Consider the following 23,179-nt stretch of genomic DNA (forward strand, 5'->3'; position numbering starts at 1 on the left):
GAGTAAAGCTCCCTCTACACTGTCCCCATCAAACACTCCCCAAAACAGGTACAGCACGGGGGTTAGATACAGAGTAAAGCTCCCTCTACACTGTCCCCATCAAACACTCCCCAGGACAGGTACAGTACGGGGGTTAGATACAGAGTATAGCTCCCTCTACACAAAAAAAAACAAAAAAACGGGGTTAGATAATAAAAGTGTCGAGCCTATAATTTTTTGGATCGTTTTATTGTGAGCTGGAGCAGATATATTACAAGCATCCACCCATCAACTGACTCCCACCAGCAGTTAATCTCTCATTGCCTTTGGGTCTTTGAGGTACGGGACAGTTACCTGTGGTGTCTCACAGGGGATATCTCTGCACTTCTTGCTTGACCATGTACATTCCCAGTGGGCTGATCTGACGCAGTGTTTCACTTTCTAACAAAGGCACTGACTGACTACAGACACTGACAGACAGAGACAGACAGACATAAACTGACAGACACATACTGACAGAGAGACAGATAATGACAGACACACACTGACAGACAGAGAGACTGACACTCACTGACTGACGCACACGGACTGAGAGAGACACACAATGACAGACAGAGAGAGACTGACACTCACTGACAGACATGCACTGACTACAGACACTGACAGACAGAAAGAGACAGACACACACTGACAGACACATACTGACAGACAGAGAGAGAGAGACAGACACTGACAGAAAGAGAGAGACAGATAATGACAGACACACACTGACAGACAGAGAGACTGACACTCACTGACTGACACACACAGACTGAGAGAGACACACCTTGACAGACACGCACTGACTACAGACACTGACAGACACACACTGACAGACAGAGACAGATAATGACAGACACACACTGACAGAGAGACTGACACTCACTGACTGACACACACAGACTGAGAGAGACACACAAAATGACAGACACGCACTGACTACAGACACTGACAGACACACACTGACCGACAGAGAGTGACTGACACTCACTGACTGACGCACATGGACTGAGAGACACACACAATGACAGACAGAGACAGATATTGACTGACACAAACTGACAGACAGAGAGGGACTGACGCACACTGACAGACAGAGACTGACACACACAGACTGAGAGAGACATGCACTGACTACAGACATGCATTGACTGGCACACACACCCACAGATACACAAACACCCACACACACACTGACTACAGAAACTGACTGATACACACTGACTGACAGACAGAGAGACACATACTGACAATCACAGGGAGACAGAAACATACTTCACATCCTTATATAGTTTCTCAATCTCCTGATCGATAGTTTCCTTATCCAGCCTGGTGGGGACGGTGAGGCTGACAGTAACTGAGACTGCGATGAACTAACTTGCAGCAATGGGATTAGGCCTGTGATCGGTGATCAATGGGATTAGGCCTGTGATCGATGATCAATGGGATTAGGCCTGTGATCGATGATCTTTGGGATTAGGCCTGTGATCGATGATCAATGGGATTAGGCCTGTGATCGATGATCTTTGGGATTAGGCCTGTGATCGATGATCTTTGGGATTAGGCCTGTGATCGATGATCAATGGGATTAGGCCTGTGATCGATGATCTTTGGGATTAGGCCTGTGATCAATGATCTTTGAGATTAGGCCTGTGATCGATGATCTTTGGGATTAGGCCTGTGATCAATGATCTTTGGGATTAGGCCTGTGATCGATGATCTTTGGGATTAGGCCTGTGATCGATGATCAATGGGATTAGGCCTGTGATCGATGATCAATGGGATTAGGCCTGTGATCGATGATCAATGGGATTAGGCCTGTAATCGATGATCTTTGAGATTAGGCCTGTGATCGATGATCAATGGGACTAGGCCTGTAATCAATGATCTTTGGGATTAGGCCTGTGATCGATGATCAATGGGATTAGGCCTGTGATCGATGATCTTTGGGATTAGGCCTGTGATCGATGATCAATGGGATTAGGCCTGTGATCGATGATCTTTGGGATTAGGCCTGTGATCAATGATCTTTGGGATTAGGCCTGTGATCGATGATCAATGGGATTACTCCTGTGATTGATCCACCTACACGACTGGCCCACATTTGGGCGACCATGGCCGGGGCTTGGGGGGGGTTGGGGAACGTGATTGGCAGAAATAAAAGTTCCCCGGTGCGTTGGAGTGAAGCCATTTTGCAGCAATGCTAGAGCGAGGGGAGGGCGGGGAAGAGAACAGGCCCGAAAGCCTGGGTTTGCCGGGGCCTTGGCCTCCCGATTCCCTTGACGGCGGCTGGTATTCTCAAGTGGGATCCCCTCGGCGGTTGGAGCCTGTCTCGTCGGATGCTCGCTGTCCAGCTCGGCAGACGGGGCCATGAGACACCTGTTGTGTGGGGGGGGGGGAGAAGAGAGAGAGAGAGAGAGAAAAAAGAGGGTGAGGGGCTGGAGAAAGGAACGGAGGAGGCCGATCAGGTTGACTGCCCTCCGTCTCCCACACTCGCGTCTGCGGGATGCGTCACCGTCTCCGAAAGGGTTTGGGTTTGGGGCGGGCGTGAGGGGGGGAAGGAACAGAATTCTTTGCCCAGTGGACGCCAGGAGCGGGCTGGGTTGTGCCGCCTCGTGTGGTCGAACAGCTCTCCGCTGTTCGCCGTCCGGGCTCGCGCACGGGGAGAGGGGGGCTTGGGAGAGCAACGAACGCCCGGGAGAGCCGTGAGCCCCAAGCCACCGGGTGGGTGGGGGCAAGCCCCTGAGAGGAGTTCTGCAAGCTGGCCGCAATTAGAAAACCAGCAAGGGAGGGTGAGAGGCACAGGGCAGGCAGTCAACAAGCATAACAACAACCTGCATTTATAAAGCACCTTTAACGCAGCACAACATCCCAACGCGCCTCACAGGAGCGCAAATCAGACAGAATTTAACCCCCAGCCACATCAGGAGATATTAGGGACGGGCGACCAAAAGCTCGGTCAAAGAGGTCGGTTTTAAGCAGCGTCTTAAAGGAGGAGAGAGAGGGGCGGACAGGTTTAGGGAGGGGGTACAGACCATCAGTCTGCCCTCTCAGGTGGCTGTAAAAGATTCCGCAGCTGCGACCGGGTGAAGTGTGGGTAGTGGGGTTTGGGACTGGGATGGCGGGGAAGAATTCCCCAGCGTTCCCAGGGCCTGATATTTCCCCCTCAACCGCCATCTCGACACAAAGCAATCAACTGCCCTTTGACTCCTGCGGGATCTTGCTCTGCACCACAATGGCTGCCAAGTACGCCGCCAGATCAACAGCTCCTGCCCCACTGGGCGGTTCACAACAGCTGTGGTCAGGAGCTAACCATTTTATCAATACCAAACTGGGAAAGGGGATCCCACAACTTACCCCCAAGTCACACTGACAGACCTGCAGGGGGCAAAATAAGTATCAATCAGAGAATTTTACAAACCAGTCACTCACTCTACCTGCAACATTACAGCACGGGGGTTAGATACAGAGTAAAGCTCCCTCTACACTGTCCCCATCAAACACTCCCCAGGACAGGTACAGCACGGGGGGTTAGATACAGAGTGAAGCTCCCTCTACACTGTCCCCATCAAACACTCCCCAGGACAGGGACAGCACGGGGGTTAGATACAGAATAAAGCTCCCTCTACACTGTCCCCCATCAAACACTCCCCAGGACAGGTACAGCACGGGGGGTTTGATACAGAGTAAAGCTCCCTCTATACTGTCCCCATCAAACACTCCCCAGGACAGGTACAGCACGGGGGGTTAGATACAGAGTGAAGCTCCCTCTACACTGTCCCCCATCAAACACTCCCCAGGACAGGGACAGCACGGGGGTTAGATACAGAGTGAAGCTGTATAAAAGGGGGACTCTGACGCTGAGAGACTTGCTCCCTCAGTTCCCACAGGATTAATGTTGAGCTGCGCTGGTGTCCGACTTGACTGGGCCTGGCAGATGATGAAAGAACTGCTGCTTCCCCGGAGCCCGGGAGCCGCAGTGATTAAAAGTAGTGAATCATCGGCGGATGACATGGCTCACACTAAAACTAGCATCAATCCCCCTGCCGCCCCCCTCTCCGCACCCTTCCCCCCACCCCTGTGGACTGCAATGCAGCAGACCTCTGCCTGTTGCTAGGATACAGCCCGGAATGCTGCATCATTGACTGTGGAGAGTGCTCGAACGCTGAACCCCGCCTCTTTAACGCCCGAGCCCACCACGATAGAACAATCGGACACACCATCACCGCTTATCCCTCCCCCTCTTCGCACAGTGCTCTCACAGCGGACGGTTTGTGCGTGTTAATTCGCTCCCTCTCCTTTATCCGCCGATGCCCGAGTATTGAGGCGGCAGGAATAACAGCCCCGAGCGATCGGGTTCAAATCCCACGCGGGACATTGGTGACACGGAATTCAGGTCAATATCGAAACTTGTCAAAAAAAAATCATCCTTTCAAAAACAAAAAACAAAAACGGAGTCCAAGAGGTTGGCAAAAGAAAGAAAAACCCAAACCCACTCACAATTTCGATTGCATGGAATCATCGAAATTTACAGCATCGGAAGACGCCCACTCGGCCCATCGTGTCTGTGCTGGCTGACAAGGAGACATCCAGCCTCATCCTACTTTCCAGCTCTTGGTCCGTAGCCTTATCAGTTACGGCACTTCGACTGCACACCCAAGCACTTATTAAATGTTCTGAGGGTTTCTGCCTCCACCACCCTTTCAGGCAGTGAGTTCCAGACCCCCATCACCCTCTGAGTGCAAAGATTTCCCCTCGAATCCCCTCTAAACCTTCCACCCTAAATCCATCCCCTTGTTAAAGAACCCTCGTCCAATGGGAATTGCTCCTTCCTATCCACTCTATCTAGACCCCTCATAATTTTGTACACTTCAATTAAATCTCCCCTCGGCCTCCCCTGTTCCAAAGAAAACAACCCCAGCCTATCCAATCTTTCCTCATAACTAAAATTCTCCAGTCCTGCCAACACCCTCCTAAATCTCCTCTGTCCCCTCTCCAGCGCAATCACATCTTTCCTATAGAGCGATGACCAGAACTGCACGCAGTCCTCTAGTTGTGACCTAACTAGTGTTTTATACAGTACCAACGTCGCCTTTCTCTCCCCCAAATTTCCTTTGGAAACCTTTGTGAATTTGTCCTGAAAAAGTATAGTCGGAGGCTGGGTGGGCGGTCAAAGGCTGTTTGACCGATAGTCAAGATTCATCCACTCGGGCGAGCAGGTGTCGGCTCGCTGCCCAATGGGGCAGTGGTGGATGGACATGCCGGGGAGCCAATGGCAAGGGTGGATGGACATGCCGGGCAGCCAATGGCAGGGGTGGATGGGCATGCCAGGCAGCCAATGGCAAGGGTGGATGGACATGCCGGGCAGCCAATGACAAGGGTGGATGGACATGCCAGGCAGCCAATGGCAGGGGTGTATGAACATGCCGGGCAGCCAATGGCAAGGGTGGATGGACATGCCAGGCAGCCAATGGCAAGGGTGGATGGACATGCCGGGCAGCCAATGGCAAGGGTGGATGGACATGCCGGGCAGCCAATGGCAGGGGTGGATGAACATGCCGGGCAGCCAATGGCAGGGGTGGATGGGCATGCCGGGCAGCCAATGGCAAGGGTGGATGGACATGCCGGGCAGCCAATTGCAGCACATCCCTCCTCGCTCAGCTGCTGAGGCTCAAATTGTAGGATCCACACATGCAAGCCCCTTTCTGATGGGCGAGGGAGGGAGAGGAGGGCGAGGGAGAGGAAAGAGGGGGGTAGGGAGAGGAGGGGAGGGTGAGGGGATGGGATGGAGGGAGCAGAGAGGTCAGCGGGGAAGGGATGGACCGGTTGGAGGGGGACAGGAGTGGGAGGAGAGGGATGGGGAAGGGGAGGAGGAGGAGGGAGGGGAATTAAGGAGTGCAGGAAGGAGTGCGGGTGAGGAAGGGGATAGAGGGACAGGGAGGGAGAGGGGAATCAGGAGGGTGTCACTGGCTAGGCCAGCATTTATTGCCCATCTCAGTGACTGCAGATTTAGACAGGAAACATCGCAAATTTATAACTAAAGGGCTTGATAACAATGAAGGGGGTTTCGATCGGGTAGACGTAGAGAAGATGTTTCCACTTGTCGGGGGAGACCAGAACTAGGGGGGCCATCAATATAAGACAGTCAGTAATAAATCCGATGGGGAATTCAGGAGAAACTCCTTTCCCCAGAGAGTGGTGAGAATGTGGAACTCGCTCCCACAGGGAGTGGTTGAGGTGAATAGTATCGATGTATTTAAGGGGGGAAGCTGGATAAACACACGAGGGAGAGAGGAATAGAAGGATATGGTGATAGGGGGGGAGATGAAGTAGGGGGTGGGAGGAGGCTCGTGTGGAGCAGAAACACCGGCATGGAGCGGATGGGCCGAATGGCCTGTTTTTAAGCTCGAAGTTCTACCTAAGGTAGACTACAGATCTGCAAAGTGAGGGAGAATTGCCATGTTGGGGATTGTACCAGTCTACCGAAATGGAACCCATTATAACTAAAGCTAATGATAGGGTAGAGAGAGAGAAACTGTTTCTGCTGGTTGGGGAGTCTAGGACTGGGGGAGTAGAGACTAAAACTGAGAGGCAGACCTTTCAGGAGTGAAATTAGGAAACAAAGAACAAAGAAAATTACAGCACAGGAACAGGCCCTTCGGCCCTCCAAGCCTGCGCCGATCCAGATCCTCTATCTAAACCTGTCGCCTATTTTCTAAGGGTCTGTATCTCTTTGCTTCCTGCCCATTCATGTATCTGTCTAGATACATCTTAAAAGACGCTATCGTGCCCGCGTCTACCACCTCCGCTGGCAACGCGTTCCAGGCACCCACCACCCTCTGCGTAAAGAACTTTCCACGCATATCCCCCCTAAACCTTTCCCCTCTCACTTTGAACTCGTGACCCCTAGTAATTGAATCCCCCACTCTGGGAAAAAGCTTCTTGCTATCCACCCTGTCTATACCTCTCATGATTTTGTACACCTCAATCAGGTCCCCCCTCAACCTCCGTCTTTCTAATGAAAATAATCCTAATCTACTCAACCTCTCTTCACAGCTAGCGCCCTCCATACCAGGCAATATCCTGGTGAACCTCCTCTGCACCCTCTCCAAAGCATCTACATCCTTTTGGTAATGTGGCGACCAGAACTGCACGCAGTATTCCAAATGTGGCCGAACCAAAGTCTTATACAACTGTAACATGACCTGCCAACTCTTGTACTCAATACCCCGTCCGATGAAGGAAAGCATGCCGTATGCCTTCTTGACCACTCTATTGACCTGCATTGCCACCTTCAGGGAACAATGGACCTGAACACCCAAATCTCTCTGGACATCAATTTTCCCCAGGACTTTTCCATTTACTGTATAGTTCACTCTTGAATTGGATCTTCCAAAATGCATCACCTCGCATTTGCCCGGATTGAACTCCATCTGCCATTTCTCTGCCCAACTCTCCAATCTATCTATATTCTGCTGTATTCTCTGACAGTCACCTTCACTATCTGCTACTCCACCAATCTTAGTGTCGTCTGTAAACTTGCTAATCAGACCACCTATATTTTCCTCCAAATCATTTATGTATATCACAAACAACAGTGGTCCCAGCACGGATCCCTGTGGAACACCACTGGTCACACGTCTCCATTTTGAGAAACTCCCTTCCACTGCTACTCTCTGTCTCCTGTTGCCCAGCCAGTTCTTTATCCATCTCGCTAGTACACCCTGGATCCCATGCGACTTCACTTTCTCCATCAGCCTACCATGGGGAACCTTATCAAACGCCTTACTGAGGTCCATGTATATGACATCTACAGCCCTTCCCTCATCAATCAACTTTGTCACTTCCTCAAAGAATTCTATTAAGTTGGTAAGACATGACCTTCCCTGCACAAAACCATGTTGCCTATCACTGATAAGCCCATTTTCTTCCAAATGGGAATAGATCCTATCCCTCAGTATCTTCTCCAGCAGCTTCCCTACCACTGACGTCAGGCTCACTGGTCTATAATTACCTGGATTTTCCCTGCTACCCTTCTTAAACAATGGGACAACATTAGCAATTCTCCAGTCCTCCGGGACCTCACCCGTGTTTAAGGATGCTGCAAAGATATCTGTTAAGGCCCCAGCTATTTCCTCTCTCGCTTCCCTCAGTAACCTGGGATAGATCCCATCCGGACCTGGGGACTTGTCCACCTTAATGCCTTTTAGAATACCCAACACTTCCTCCCTCCTTATGCCGACTTGACCTAGTGTAATCAAACATCTGTCCCTAACCTCAACATCCGTCATGTCCCTCTCCTCGGTGAATACCGATGCAAAGTACTCGTTTAGAATCTCACCCATTTTCTCTGACTCCACGCATAACTTTCCTCCTTTGTCCTCGAGTGGGACAATCCTTTCTCTCGCTACCCTCTTGCTCCTTGTATATGAATAAAAGGCTACACACAAAGGGTGGGAGAAGTTTGGAACTCTCTCCCGCAAACAGCAATCGATGCTGGATCAATGGTTAATTTTAAATCTGAGATTGATCGATTTTTGTATCCAAAGGTGTGCGAATGGAGTAAAGGCAGGAATATGGAGTTAGGTCACATGATCAGCCGTGATCTCATTGAATGGCGGAACAGGCTCGAGGGGCTGAATGGGCCTCCTCCTGTTCCTGTGTAACAGGCTCGAGGAGGGGCTGAATGGCCTCCTCCCGCTCCTGTGTTCCGAATCGTGTGAACCGTCAGGTAGAAGTGGCTGAATAAAGGGGTATAAAAAGCGAAGGTATGAAATTTCGGAATTTGATCGACTTTTGGCCAGCTTCGATACCCGCCTCAGAACTGCAACGTGTCTGAATTCTCCGGCTAAAACTCGCAAGGTTTTGTCTCATTTACACCAACAACATGCCTCCTTTTTGTGGAGCTGGCAGCAGTGCCGCAAGAAGTGTAATGACCTGACAGGAGTGGTCAAGGTCGGTGCATGCATCTTCACCCACCTCTCCACAGCCTCAACACTCACCCAGCAGCACTCCCTGGCACTCAGGGCTCAGGTCTGATGTCCAGACACTGCCCCTCAACCTCGCACAGCCCCATTTTCTATTCAGATACCGAAGCAGCCCGTGCCCGCACGCAGCGAGACCTGGACAATATCCAGGCTTGGGCTGATAAGTGGCAAGTAATACTCGCGTCACACAAGTGCCAGGCAATGACCATCTCCAACAAGAGAGAATCTAACCATCTCCCCTTGACATTCAATGGCATTACCCTCGCTGAATCCCCCACTATCAACATCCTGGGGGTCACCATTGACCAGAAACTGAACTGGAGTAGCCATATAAATACCGTGGCTACAAGAGCAGGTCAGAGGTTAGGAATCCTGCGGCGAGTAACTCACCTCCTGACTCCCCAAAGCCTGTCCACCAGCTACAAGGCACAAGTCAGGAGTGTGATGGAATACTCTCCACATGCCTGGATGGGTGCATCTCCAACAACACTCAAGAAGCTCGACACCATCCAGGACAAAGCAGCCCACTTGATTGGCACCCCATCCACCACCTTCAACATTCACTCCCTCCACCACCGACGCACAGTTGCAGCAGTGTGTACCATCTACAAGATGCACTGCAGCAACTCACCAAGGCTCCTTCGACAGCACCTTCCAAACCCGTGACCTCTACCACCTAGAAGGACAAGGGCAACAGACGCATGGGAACACCACCACCTGCAAGTTCCCCTCCAAGTCACACACCATCCTGACTTGGAACTATATCGGCCGTTCCTTCACTGTCGCTGGGTCAAAATCCTGGAACTCCCTCCCTAACAGCACTGTGGGTGTACCTACCCCACACGGACTGCAGCGGTTCAAGAAGGCAGCTCACCACCACCTTCTCAAGGGGCAATTAGAGATGGGCAATAAATGCCGGCCTGGCCAGCGATGCCCACATCCCAGGACAAATAAAAACAAAACTCTCCTGACCCTCCTCTGCTAAACTGCCCCTCCTTCCCCTAGCAGTCAGCACGTACCTTTCTGGCAGGACTGGAAGTCTTGAGGCAGGAGAGTGTCCTGTCGGTTCCCCAGTACAAAGGCCAGGACTGAGAGCACCAGAGCATCCAGGACCCCCAGGATAGCCAGCACAAAGGCCCAGTGGACGGAGCAGGTATCCAGCCTGTAGCTTCCCGCCTTTGCCCCGCAGAGCTGCTGCACCTCCGGCGTGCCCCAGCCGACAGGGAATATCAGGCATCCCAGAGCCTGGCAGCTCGCTGGGCGGAACGAGACGCGGCGTTAGTCGGAGGGAGAAAGATCGCGCGCCGTCCGCCCCCGCACCATCCCCCGAAATCATCCCTCGCAGGCTGTGCCATCCAAGCGGGACGTGCCTGGTGTTGGCGCCGGTCCCCCCCCACCCCCACCCCGCTCTGTGCCTGAAGGGCACGACTCCCACCAAGCCGCCAACCCTCACTATTGGCGAGAATTCGGCCTGGCTGTTCGGCCACGGGGGGCGTCGCAGCCCTGGCCCAATCTCTTTTGCCACTGAAAAAAAAACCGAATGGTCATTCCTGCTCAGTGCGGGAGGCCACACCAGGGACCGCCCTTCCGTTTTTCTAACAACTGACGGAACATGCTTGGGGCAGGGGTTGGGGGAGAGGGGTGTTGTCACTCCATACCGGCAGAGAGTTGGAGCCAGGCGCACACCTTGTAAACCGTCGCGGGGCAGCAGCAGCGGTACAAACCCAAGCAGCAGACGCTGGCCAGCACCAGAACCAGGGCCGCGCAGACGAAGACGGCCGCCGTCTTGAAGGAGGGCACGGGCGACAGGCTGGCCAGGGCCCCCCGGCACTCGAGCGAGCGCTCCGCCCCCACGCACACCTCGAACAGGCCGAAGCTGCCCGCCGGCAGGAGGCCCCCCACCCCCGTGCGGACCCAGGACGGCTCGATCAGCACCACCACCTCCAGGACGGCGAAGCAGAGCGTGCAGGCGGCCCAGAGCGCGCCCACGGCCCTGGCGTTCCTCACAAAGCCCGTCTGGTAGAGCTGGGCAACCTCCTGCGATGCCAGCATCCTGCCGAGGGGGAGGGGTGGGGGGGCGTGGCGGGGTTGGGTTGGGGGGGGGGCTTTGCCGAGTCGGAGTCTGAGCCGCTGGGCCCGGGGAAATCAGCCTTGGTGTCACACAAAGGTGCTCGCCTGACTGCAGTGCTCTGCAGTGAAGCCTGTGGGTGCACAGCCAGTGACAGCTAATCCATCAAGGACACACGGTCCTCCGCCTCCCAGCTTGCCCGCTGGAGGCCGCAGACTCTCCAATTCACACACACACAGTGTCAAAGACAGACGGCTGCAGCACTGACACAGCGCCCTTAAAATGTAGAAAAACGCCCCCCCCCATCCGGCCCTTCAAAGGAACATAAATCAGACACTGAGGCAAAGGAGGAGATATTAGCAAGGTTACTGGTGGCTTTTTAATGAGGGAGAGAGTTGGAGAAGTTTAGGGAGGGATTTCCAGAGCTTAGGGCCCCAGGCACCTGAAGGCACGGCCGTTAATGGTGGAGCGATGGGAATCGGGGGATGGTCAAGAGGGCGGAATTGGAGGAGCGCAGAGATCTCGGAGGGTTGAAGGGGCTGGAGGAGGTTACAGAGATAGGGAGGGTTGTAGGGGCTGGAGGAGGTTACAGAGATAGGGAGAGTTGTCAGGGCTGGAGGAGGTTACAGAGAGAGGGAGAGTTGTAGGGGCTGGGAGGAGGTTACAGAGATAGGGAGGGTTGTAGGGGCTGGAGGAGGTTACAGAGAGAGGGAGAGTTGTAGGGGCTGGAGGAGGTTACAGAGAGAGGGAGAGTTGTAGGGGCTGGGAGGAGGTTACAGAGATAGGGAGGGTTGTAGGGGCTGGGAGGAGGTTACAGAGATAGGGAGGGTTGTCGGGGCTGGAGGAGGTTACAGAGAGAGGGAGGGTTGTAGGGGCTGGGAGGAGGTTACAGAGATAGGGAGGGTTGTCGGGGCTGGAGGAGGTTACAGAGAGAGGGAGGGTTGTAGGGGCTGGAGGAGGTTACAGAGATAGGGAGGGTTGTCGGGGCTGGAGGAGGTTACAGAGAGAGGGAGGGTTGTAGGGGCTGGGAGGAGGTTACAGAGTGAGGGAGGGTTGTAGGGGCTGGGAGGAGGTTACAGAGAGAGGGAGGGTTGTCGGGGCTGGGAGGAGGTTACAGAGATAGGGAGGGTTGTAGGGGCTGGAGGAGGTTACAGAGATAGGGAGGGTTGTCGGGGCTGGAGGAGGTTAGAGAGAGAGGGAGGGTTGTAGGGGCTGGGAGGAGGTTACAGAGAGAGGGAGGGTTGTCGGGGCTGGGAGGAGGTTACAGAGAGAGGGAGGGTTGTAGGGGCTGGGAGGAGGTTACAGAGATAGGGAGGGTTGTCGGGGCTGGAGGAGGTTAGAGAGAGAGGGAGGGTTGTCGGGGCTGGAGGAGGTTACAGAGAGAGGGAGGGTTGTAGGGGCTGGGAGGAGGTTACAGAGTGAGGGAGGGTTGTAGGGGCTGGGAGGAGGTTACAGAGAGAGGGAGGGTTGTCGGGGCTGGGAGGAGGTTACAGAGATAGGGAGGGTTGTAGGGGCTGGGAGGAGGTTACAGAGAGAGGGAGGGTTGTAGGGGCTGGAGGAGGTTACAGAGAGAGGGAGAGTTGTAGGGGCTGGAGGAGGTTACAGAGAGAGGGAGAGTTGTAGGGGCTGGGAGGAGGTTACAGAGATAGGGAGGGTTGTAGGGGCTGGGAGGAGGTTACAGAGATAGGGAGGGTTGTCGGGGCTGGAGGAGGTTACAGAGAGAGGGAGGGTTGTAGGGGCTGGAGGAGGTTACAGAGATAGGGAGGGTTGTCGGGGCTGGAGGAGGTTACAGAGAGAGGGAGGGTTGTAGGGGCTGGGAGGAGGTTACAGAGTGAGGGAGGGTTGTAGGGGCTGGGAGGAGGTTACAGAGAGAGGGAGGGTTGTCGGGGCTGGGAGGAGGTTACAGAGATAGGGAGGGTTGTAGGGGCTGGAGGAGGTTACAGAGATAGGGAGGGTTGTCGGGGCTGGAGGAGGTTAGAGAGAGAGGGAGGGTTGTAGGGGCTGGGAGGAGGTTACAGAGAGAGGGAGGGTTGTCGGGGCTGGGAGGAGGTTACAGAGAGAGGGAGGGTTGTAGGGGCTGGGAGGAGGTTACAGAGATAGGGAGGGTTGTCGGGGCTGGAGGAGGTTAGAGAGAGAGGGAGGGTTGTCGGGGCTGGAGGAGGTTACAGAGAGAGGGAGGGTTGTAGGGGCTGGGAGGAGGTTACAGAGTGAGGGAGGGTTGTAGGGGCTGGGAGGAGGTTACAGAGAGAGGGAGGGTTGTCGGGGCTGGGAGGAGGTTACAGAGATAGGGAGGGTTGTAGGGGCTGGGAGGAGGTTACAGAGAGAGGGAGGGTTGTAGGGGCTGGAGGAGGTTACAGAGAGAGGGAGGGTTGTAGGGGCTGGGAGGAGGTTACAGAGTGAGGGAGGGTTGTAGGGGCTGGGAGGAGGTTACAGAGAGAGGGAGGGTTGTCGGGGCTGGGAGGAGGTTACAGAGAGAGGGAGGGTTGTAGGGGCTGGGAGGAGGTTACAGAGATAGGGAGGGTTGTCGGGGCTGGGAGGAGGTTACAGAGATAGGGAGGGTTGTAGGGGCTGGGAGGAGGTTACAGAGAGAGGGAGGGTTGTCGGGGCTGGGAGGAGGTTACAGAGAGAGGGAGGGTTGTCGGGGCTGGGAGGAGGTTACAGAGAGAGGGAGGGTTGTCGGGGCTGGGAGGAGGTTACAGAGAGAGGGAGGGTTGTCGGGGCTGGGAGGAGGTTACAGAGAGAGGGAGGGTTGTAGGGGCTGGGAGGAGGTTTATCATCTTAAAGGCCTTGGTCAGCTCACCATCTCGATAGAGGTGGGTGGATATTACTCCACAATTAGAGGGAGGGAGGCGAGATGGGGGCGGGAAGGTGCATAAGGTCAGAAGACAGCATCCGACATATTTCCTGCCCACGACAGCACAGGAGGAGACCATTCAGTCCATTGTGCCTGTGCTAGCAGTTTGAAAAAGCTATCCAATTTAGTCCCACACCCCAGCTCTTTCCCCATTAACCCGGTAAATTTCACCAAGTCCACGCTGGTAACCTTTTGAAAACTCCTGCAGAATCGGACTCCACCTGCCTTTCAGAACTAAAGAGACCCCCAATTCCTCATTCCCCCTCTTGCTCTTTCCAATTATTTCAAACTTGCCACGGTTTCTCCTGATTTACTCCATCAAAACCCTTCCTGATTCTGAACGCCTCGATTAAATCTCCCCTTAACCTTCTCTGCTCGAAGGAGAACAGTCCCAGCCTCGCCCAGTTAACTGAAGTCCCTCATCCCTGGGACCGTTCTAGTTAATCTCCTCTGCATCCTCCCCGAGGCTTCGACATCCTTCCTAAAGAGCGGGGCCTGGAGCTGGACATCATCCTCCACCAGGGGCCCGACCAGCGATTTATAAAGGTTTAGCATCACTTCCTTGTTTTAGTCAGCCTTAGCTCAGTGGGTTGTGCGTGGCTAGACCACTCCGGAGATATTGGCTGATAATCCAGTACGGTACTGAGGGATCGCCGCACTGTTGGAGGGTCAGTACTGAGGGAGCACCGCACTGTCGGAGAGTCAGTACTGAGGGAGCGCTGCGCTGTCGGAGGGTCAGTACTGAGGGAGCGCCGCACTGTCGGAGGGTCAGTACTGAGGGAGCGCCGCACTGTCGGAGGGTCAGTACTGAGGGAGCGCCGCACTGTCGGAGAATCAGTACTGAGGGAGCACCGCACTGTCGGAGGGTCAGTACTGAGGGAGCGCCGCACTGTCGGAGGGTCAGTACTGAGGGAGCACCGCACTGTCGGAGGGTCAGTACTGAGGGAGTGCCGCACTGTCGGAGGGTCAGTACTGAGGGAGCACCGCACTGTTGGAGAGTCAGTACTGAGGGAGCACCGCACTGTTGGAGAGTCAGTACTGAGGGAGCACCGCACTGTCGGAGGGTCAGTACTGAGGGAGCACCGCACTGTCGGAGGGTCAGTTCTGAGGGAGCACCGCACTGTCGGAGGGTCAGTACTGAGGGAGCGCCGCACTGTCGGAGAGTCAGTACTGAGGGAGCACCGCACTGTCGGAGGGTCAGTACTGAGGGAGTGCCGCACTGTCGGAGGGTCAGTACTGAGGGAGCGCCGCGCTGTCGGAGGGTCAGTACTGAGGGAGCGCCGCACTGTCGGAGGGTCAGTACTGAGGGAGCACTGCACTGTCGGGGGGTCAGTACTGAGGGAGTGCCGCACTGTCGGAGGGTCAGTACTGAGGGAGCTGATGACACCCAGCTCTAACTCACCACCACCTCTCTCGACACCTCCACTCTCTCTACACTATCAGACTGCTTATCCGACATCCAGTACTGGACGAGGGGAAATTCCCTCCAGTTAAATATCGGGAAGACTGAAACCATTGTTTTTGGTCCCAGCTCCAAACTCCGTTCCCTCGCCCCCGACACCATCCCTCTCCCTGACAACTGTGGTGAGGCTGAACCAGACCGTTCCCAATCTCTCGGTTATATTTGACCCCGAGATGAGCTTCCGACCGCGTATCCGCCCCATCACTAACTCCGCCTAGTTCCACCTCTGTAACGTCGCCCATCTCCGCCCCTGCCTCAGCTCATCGGCTGCTGAAACCCTCATCCCTGACTTCGTCACCTCCAGACCTGACTATTCCAACACACTCCCGGCTGGTCTCCCACATTCGACTCTCTGTAAACTCGAGGCCATCCAAAACTCTGCTGTCCCTGTGTCCTAACTCGCACAGAGTCCCGTTCACCCGTCACCCACTCACTGACCTACACTGTCTCCTCATCAAACAATACCTCAATTTTAAAATTCTCATCCTCGTGTTCAAATCCTTCCATGGCCCTCACCCCCCTCCCTATCTCTGTAACCTCATCCGGCCCCTACCCCTCCATCCCGATCTCTGTAACCTCCTCCAGCCCCTACAACCCTCCCTATCTCTGTAACCTCCTCCAGCCCCTACAACCCTCCCTTATCGCTGTAACCTCCTCCAGCCCCTACAACCCTCCCTATCTCTGTAACCTCCTCCAGCCCCTACAACCCTCCCTTATCGCTGTAACCTCCTCCAGCCCCTACAACCCTCCCCATCTCTGTAACCTCCTCCAGCCCCTACAACCCTTCCTATCTCTGTAACCTCCTCCAGCCCCTACAACCCTCCCTTATCGCTGTAACCTCCTCCAGCCCCTACAACCCTCCCTATCTCTGTAACCTCCTCCAGCCCCTACAACCCTCCCTTATCGCTGTAACCTCCTCCAGCCCCTACAACCCTCCCCATCTCTGTAACCTCCTCCGGCCCCTACCCCCCCATCCCTATCTCTGTAACCTCCTCCCAACCCCTACAACCCTCCCGATCTCTGGAACCTCCTCCAGTCCCCTACAACCCCTCCGAGATCTCTGCCCTCCTCCAATTCCGGCCTCTCGTGCATCCCTCCGATTTCCATCGCTCCACCCTTGGTGGGCGTGGATCCCGAGAATGAATAAAATGCGGCGAGGTGGGAGGGGGTTGATATAATTTGAGAGTGAGGAAGCAGTGATTATGGCGATGAGGTTTTGAAGGAGCAGAGAGAGAGAGAGAGAGTAAAGAGGACAGAATAAGTGTTGGACACAACTCACAGACTGAGAGAGGGGGAGAGGGACAGAGAGGGAGAGGGACAGAGAGAGAGAAGACGCGAGACAGACGAGTGTTAAGATGCAACAAAGGAGACAGAGAAGAGATTGGGGTTGGCAAAGTGAGAAGCAGTGGAACGAAGGGAGAGTGAATTGCACTGCTGGTTCAACACTTTGCCTTTGCTCTCCTGCAGACGTTCTCATTCCTTACCCAAATGTCCACCCTTTATGAGCGAGCTAAGGCAGCGGGTGTCGGGAGGGCTATTCGACTGCAGGAGGCAATTCCTGCTCCGAACCCCAACTTCTCTGCGGAAGTTCATTTTGGGAGGGGGTGGGTTAGCGATGGCCGTCTCCCGCCTTCCCTCGGCCAGGGGGACACCACAGCCAGGCTGCAAGTGCCTTCACCCGCCCCTTTCACCGGACCCCCCCACCTCCACCCAGGGCCCCGCAACTCTGCACAGAACGGAGGTGGAAGCTGCAGCCCGTCACCTGAAACAACACGAGCGTTACGGATCACAGCAAGGGAGCGAGAGGGAAAAAAAAAAACAATTCTGGATGACCAACTAGTGTTGCGTTTATTGTTTTCCAAACCACGCGTTCCTGAGTGGGTAGGGGGAGGGGAGGCCCGCCTGTGAACAGCCCTGGCTTGCCACCCTCCCCCCACCCACCACCTCCTGCAGGAGCACCGACCTCGACGGTTTAGCGTCAGGGGCCCAAAGTCAGCAGTGGGATCAGCAGCAGCTGGGAGCTCCAGTGTTGGCCGTTCGGAGTTTCAGGCTGCGACGTGTTTACTCGGTCAAGCACGCGGCCCTTTTTTGGGCTGGATCGTGCCTGTGTCTGGAGAAGGGGGGTGTCAGTTTTTTTTTGGGAGGGAGTGGGGGTAGAGGAGAGGAGAGGAGAGGAGAGAGAGAGGGAGAGAGTGGCAGCGAAGTGCGGGCGGGCAACTTCAGAAGTCCTGATCCACACACACGGATACAGACACCGTACGGCTTTCTAGGCCAATTCTTCTCCAAATTTCAGCCGATGAACTTCCTCCTTGACAGGTAATAGCATCTGGTAGAGAGAGAGAGAGAGAGAAAACTTACAACATGTTAAAAACTCTTGCGCCAGTTCTGCTCTCCGTATCATGCTCGGAATACCGTGCACAGTTCCCCTCTCCACATTACAAAAAAAGATAGAGAGGCACTGGAGAAAGTGACAAAATTGATTTACGAGGAGGATCCCAGAACTGAGAGGTTATAACCATCAGGAAAGACTGAACAGTCTGGGAGCTCGTCTCTCTAGAAAAGAGGAGGCTGAGGGGTGACCTGATAGAGGTCCTTAAAATGATGAAGGGGGTTTCGATCCGGGAGACGTAGAGAAGATGTTTCCACTTGTGGGGGGAGACCAGAACTCGGGGGCCATCAATATAAGACAGTCAATAATAAATCCAATGGGGAATTCAGGAGAAACTCCTTTCCCCAGAGAGTGGTGAGAATGTGGAACTCGCTCCCACAGGGAGTGGTTGAGGTGAATAGTATCGATGTATTTAAGGGGGAGGCTGGATAAACACATGAGGGAGAGAGGAATAGAAGGATATGGCGATATGAGAAGGCAGCTCACCACCACCTTCTCAAGGGGCAATTAGGGATGGGCAAAAAAAATCTGGCCTTGCCAGTGACGCCCACATCTTGGGAATGAATTGAAAAGCTCCCAGAGCAGGACAGTACTATTGTCCTCAGGAGGCTCCGATTGGGAAATCAGTCGGGGTGCCACTGCTAACTATCAGCAGAGTCGTGGCGGTCGTTTCATGAGATTCTCGAACTGCTGCAGCCCGTGTGGGGTAGTTAAGTGGGTCTGAGAGGGAAGGGAGAGTGGGCGGAGGGAAAAGCGGATGGAAGGGATGTCGGACGGTGTTGGGGGCAGGAGGAAAGGACGGGAAATGAAATGTTGGTTACCTCGTTGTGAACATACGAATCACAGCCGTAGCACCAGGCAGAGAGATCGACGTAGCTGAGGACGAGAAGGTGCTTGTGCTTCAACCCGTGAACCAGCATGTGTTCATTCACATATCGTCCGCAGTAAACCTGGGGGACAACGCACAGTGAGGGAGGTGGGTGGAAGAGGCACATGTTAAGGGGGAGGCAACTGCGTCACACCCACGTGCAAACCCCGGCCTGTTGACTCTCCTCTTGCACCTGAGTCAAAAGGTCATGGGTCCCAACTCAACAGACTCGAGCCCCCAAGAGCCAGCCCCAACACTCCTCCCCGTGTCAGTACTGAGGGAGCGCCTTCTGTCGGAGGGTCAGTACTGAGGGAGCACCGCACTGTCGGAGGGTCAGTACTGAGGGAGCGCTGCACTGTTGGAGGGTCACTACTGAGGGAGTGTTGCGCTGTCGGAGGGTCAGTACTGAGGGAGCGCCTCACTGTCGGAGGATAAGTACTGAGGGAGTGCCGCGCTGTCGGAGGGTCAGTACTGAGGGAGTGCCACACCGTCGGAAGGTCAGTACTGAGGGAGTGCCGCACTGTCGGATGGTCAGTACTGAGGGAGTGCCGCACTGTCGGAGGGTCAGTACTGGGGGAGTGCCGCACTGTCGGATGGTCAGTACTGAGGGAGTGCCACACCGTCGGAAGGTCAGTACTGAGGGAGTGCCGCACTGTCGGAGGGTCAGTACTGAGGGAGTGCCACACCGTCGGAAGGTCAGTACTGAGGGAGTGCCGTACTGTCGGAGGGTCAGTACTGAGGGAGTGCCGCACTGTCGGAGGGTCAGTACTGAGGGAGTGCCGCGCTGTCGGAGGGTCAGTACTGGGGGAGTGCCACACCGTCGGAAGGTCAGGACTGAGGGAGTGCCGTGCTGTCGGAGGGTCAGTACTGGGGGAGTGCCACACCGTCGGAAGGTCAGTACTGAGAGAGTGCCGCACTGTCGGAGGGTCAGTACTGGGGCATTGCCGCACTGTCGGAGGGTCAGTACTGGGGGAGTGCCGCACTGTCGGAGGGTCAGTACTGAGGGAGCGCCGCACTGTCGGAGGGTCAGTACTGGGGGAGTGCCGCACTGTCGGAGGGTCAGTACTGGGGGAGCGCCGCACCGTCGGAGGGTCAGTACTGGGGCATTGCCGTACTGTCGGAGGACTTGTCTTTCGGGTGAGACGTTAAACTGAGGCCCTTTCTGCCCTCTCAAGTGAAAGTATGCACAACGCCGAGACACAGATCTACGAATAGAGATGAGCAGAGACACACATCCACAGACCCAAAAATACTCAAGACAGCAGTGACGCAGTGAACACCTGGATTCTCCCTTCAGAAAGCCCAGTTAACCGGTTAATAAAAGGTTACTTATTAACCGGGTCCTCGCCTTGGTCGCCAGGGAGTGTTGGCACGTGGGAACAGAACAGGATGTGAAGACAAAGCCGCAGCGAGAGCACCAGCTGCCCCTGGCTCTCACTCAGCAACCCCAACACCAAGGACGCCTCACCTCCGCCCCCGCTGTTCCAGACAACACAATCAGGCAGGTGTCACGCCACCCTGCTGCCTGGCCAGTCGAAGTGTTAACCGTTAAGCGACTGGAACGTCAGGCAGCAGTGCAATCTATCAAGGCCAAGACTGCACAACTCTGCACATTTCACACCTTCCAGTATTCCTCCAATTCCCCTTTTGAAAGTTACTATTGAATCTGCTTCCACCGCCCTTTCAGGCAGCGCGTTCCAGATCACAACAACTCACTGCGTCAAAATAAATTCTCCTCCTCTCCCCCCTCTGGTTCTTTTCCCGATTATCTTCAATCTGTGTCTCTCTGGTTACCGACCCTCACGCCACTGGGAACAGTTTCTCCTGATTTACTCCATCAAAACCCCCTTCCTGATTTTGAACGCCCCGATTAAATCTCCCCTTAACCTTCTCTGCTCTCAGGAGAACAATCCCAGCTTCACCCAGTCTCTCCGCATTAACTGAAGTCACAGATTCATTGCAGCGCAAAAGGTGGCCATTCTGCCCAGCGAGTAGGGGTTGGGTTGGGGAGAGTGGGACGATCTGGACAGCTCTTTCGAACAGCTGGCGCAGGCTCGATGGGCCGAAAGGACTCTAACTGGGCCTCAAAATACGAGGCACGAGGGCCGTTCGCCGTAATTAAGCACTTCAGACCATTCCTTCGCACCTGGAAACAGGTGAGGCAGACCCAGTTCTCTCCTTCACTGCCACACTCCTGGCATGGCTGGTTCACGTCCAGGGCAGATTTGGGTAGCGGCTGCAACAGATCCAGATGTGGACACCACTTCATCGGCGTGATGGCAGACAGTGTTCTCTGAAAAGAGAGCAAAAGGCTGAGATGTGGACTGACTGACGCTGTCTGCAGCAGCACGGCAGCTTTACACAAAAGATCGACCAACTTTACACAAAAGTGACACCTTTTTATGGTAGAGTGTTACAGTGAGGGGTGTGGGATATATCAGAGTGTTACAGTGAGGGGTGTGGGATATATCAGAGTGTTACAGTGAGGGGTGTGGGATATATCAGAGTGTTACAGTGAGGGGTGTGGGATATATCAGAGTGTTACAGTGAGGGGTGTGGGGTATATCAGAGTGTTACAGTGAGGGGTGTGGGATATATCAGAGTGTTACAGTGAGGGGTGTGGGATATATCAGAGTGTTACAGTGAGGGGTGTGGGGTATATCATAGTGTTACAGTGAGGGGTGTGGGATATATCAGAGTGTTACAGTGAGGGGTGTGGCGTATATCAGTGTTACAGTGAGGGGTGTGGGATATATCAGAGTGTTACAGTGAGGGGTGTGGGGTATATCAGTGTTACAGTGAGGGGTGTGGGGTATATCAGAGTGTTACAGTGAGGGTGTGGGTTATATCAGAGTGTTACAGTGAGGAGTGTGGGGTATATCAGTGTTACAGTGAGGGGTGTGGGGTATATCAGAGTGTTACAGTGAGGGGTGTGGGGGATATCAGAGTGTTACAGTGAGGGGTGTGGGGTATATCAGAGTGTTACAGTGAGGAGTGTGGGGTATATCAGTGTTACAGTGAGGGGTGTGGGGTATATCAGAGTGTTACAGTGAGGGTGTGGGTTATATCAGTGTGTTACAGTGAGGGGTGTGGGGTATATCAGAGTGTTACAGTGAGGGGTGTGGGGTATATCAGAGTGTTACAGTGAGGGGTGTGGGGTATATCAGTGTTACAGTGAGGGGTGTGGGGTATATCAGAGTGTTACAGTGAGGGGTGTGGGGTATATCAGAGTGTTACAGTGAGGGGTGTGGGGTATATCAGAGTGTTACAGTGAGGGGTGTGGGGTATATCAGTGTTACCGTGAGGGGTGTGGGATATATCAGAGTGTTACAGTGAGGGGTGTGGGACATATCAGTGAGGGGTGTGGGGTATATCAGTGTTGCAGTGAGGGGTGTGGGGTATATCAGAGTGTTACAGTGAGGGGTGTGGGGTATATCAGAGTGTGACAGTGAGGGGTGTGGGGTATATCAGAGTGTTACAGTGAGGGGTGTGGGACATATCAGTGAGGGGTGTGGGGTATATCAGTGTTGCAGTGAGGGGTGTGGGGTATATCAGAGTGTTACAGTGAGGGGTGTGGGGTATATCAGAGTGTGACAGTGAGGGGTGTGGGGTATATCAGAGTGTTACAGTGAGGGGTGTGGGGTATATCAGTGAAATGTGTCGGGTATATCAGTGTTACAGTGAGGGGTGTGGGGTATATCAGAGTGTTACAGTGAGGGGTGTGGGGTATATCAGTGTGCAGTGAGGGGTGTAGGGTATGTCAGTGTTACAGTGAGGGGTGTAGGGTATATCAGTGTTACAGTGAGGGGTGTGGGGTATATCAGTGTTACAGTGAGGGGTGTGGGGTATATCAGTGTTACAGTGAGGGGTGTGGGGTATATCAGTGTTACAGTGAGGGGTGTGGGGTATATCAGTGTTACAGTGAGGGGTGTGGGATATATCAGAGTGTTACAGTGAGGGGTGTAGGGTATATCAGTGTTACAGTGAGGGGTGTGGGATATATCAGTGTTACAGTGAGGGGTGTGGGGTATATCAGTGTTACAGTGAGGGGTGTGGGGTATATCAGTGTTACAGTGAGGGGTGTGGGATATATCAGAGTGTTACAGTGAGGGGTGTAGGGTATATCAGTGTTACAGTGAGGGGTGTGGGATATATCAGTGTTACAGTGAGGGGTGTAGGATATATCAGAGTGTTACAGTGAGGGGTGTAGGGTATATCAGTGTTACAGTGAGGGGTGTGGGATATATCAGAGTGTTACAGTGAGGGGTGTGGGGTATATCAGTGTTACAGTGAGGGGTGTGGGGTATATCAGTGTTACAGTGAGGGGTGTGGGGTATATCAGTGTTACAGTGAGGGGTGTGGGGTATATCAGTGTTACAGTGAGGGGTGTGGGGTATATCAGTGTTACAGTGAGGGGTGTGGGGTATATCAGTGTTACAGTGAGGGGTGTGGGGTATATCAGTGTTACAGTGAGGGGTGTGGGGTATATCAGTGTTACAGTGAGGGGTGTGGGGTATATCAGTGTTACAGTGA

At 54.2% G+C, this 23,179-nt stretch overlaps 2 protein-coding genes across 6 annotated transcripts in view; both read right to left on the bottom strand.

Moving 5' to 3' along the window:
* Positions 1-1,996: 1,996 nt before the first annotated feature.
* On the bottom strand, positions 1,997-11,060 carry lhfpl4b (LHFPL tetraspan subfamily member 4b). Its single transcript, XM_068024262.1, has 4 exons — positions 10,664-11,060; positions 10,025-10,261; positions 3,376-3,396; positions 1,997-2,397 (listed from the first exon to the last, which is right to left on the bottom strand). Exons 1-3 carry the CDS (start codon positions 11,055-11,057, stop codon positions 3,383-3,385), a joined length of 645 nt encoding a protein of 214 aa, XP_067880363.1. The 5' UTR covers positions 11,058-11,060; the 3' UTR covers positions 1,997-2,397; positions 3,376-3,382.
* Positions 11,061-17,211: 6,151 nt separating this feature from the next.
* Positions 17,212-23,179, bottom strand: part of hdac6 (histone deacetylase 6) — a 37,045-nt gene continuing 31,077 nt past the window's right edge. For all 5 annotated transcript variants that reach the window (XM_068024261.1, XM_068024259.1, XM_068024260.1 and 2 more), the window contains 3 exons: positions 20,793-20,939; positions 18,600-18,728; positions 17,212-17,715 (listed from right to left, as the gene is read on the bottom strand). In XM_068024261.1, the coding sequence (XP_067880362.1) occupies positions 17,656-17,715; positions 18,600-18,728; positions 20,793-20,939 (336 nt within the window). In that variant the 3' untranslated portion in view covers positions 17,212-17,655. The remainder of the gene's footprint in view (positions 17,716-18,599; positions 18,729-20,792; positions 20,940-23,179) is intronic.

This window comes from Heterodontus francisci, chromosome 49 (assembly GCF_036365525.1).
Source record: "Heterodontus francisci isolate sHetFra1 chromosome 49, sHetFra1.hap1, whole genome shotgun sequence".
Taxonomy (NCBI): domain Eukaryota; kingdom Metazoa; phylum Chordata; class Chondrichthyes; order Heterodontiformes; family Heterodontidae; genus Heterodontus; species Heterodontus francisci.

Coding starts and splice junctions, on each gene's coding strand:
- lhfpl4b (XM_068024262.1), bottom strand. CDS start 11,057: ATGCTGGCATCGCAGGAGGTTGCCCAGCTCTACCAGACGGGCTTTGTG. Junction 10,262..10,663: donor CTGGCTCCAACTCTCTGCCG/GTATGGAGTGAC, acceptor CGTTCCGCCCAG/CGAGCTGCCAGGCTCTGGGA.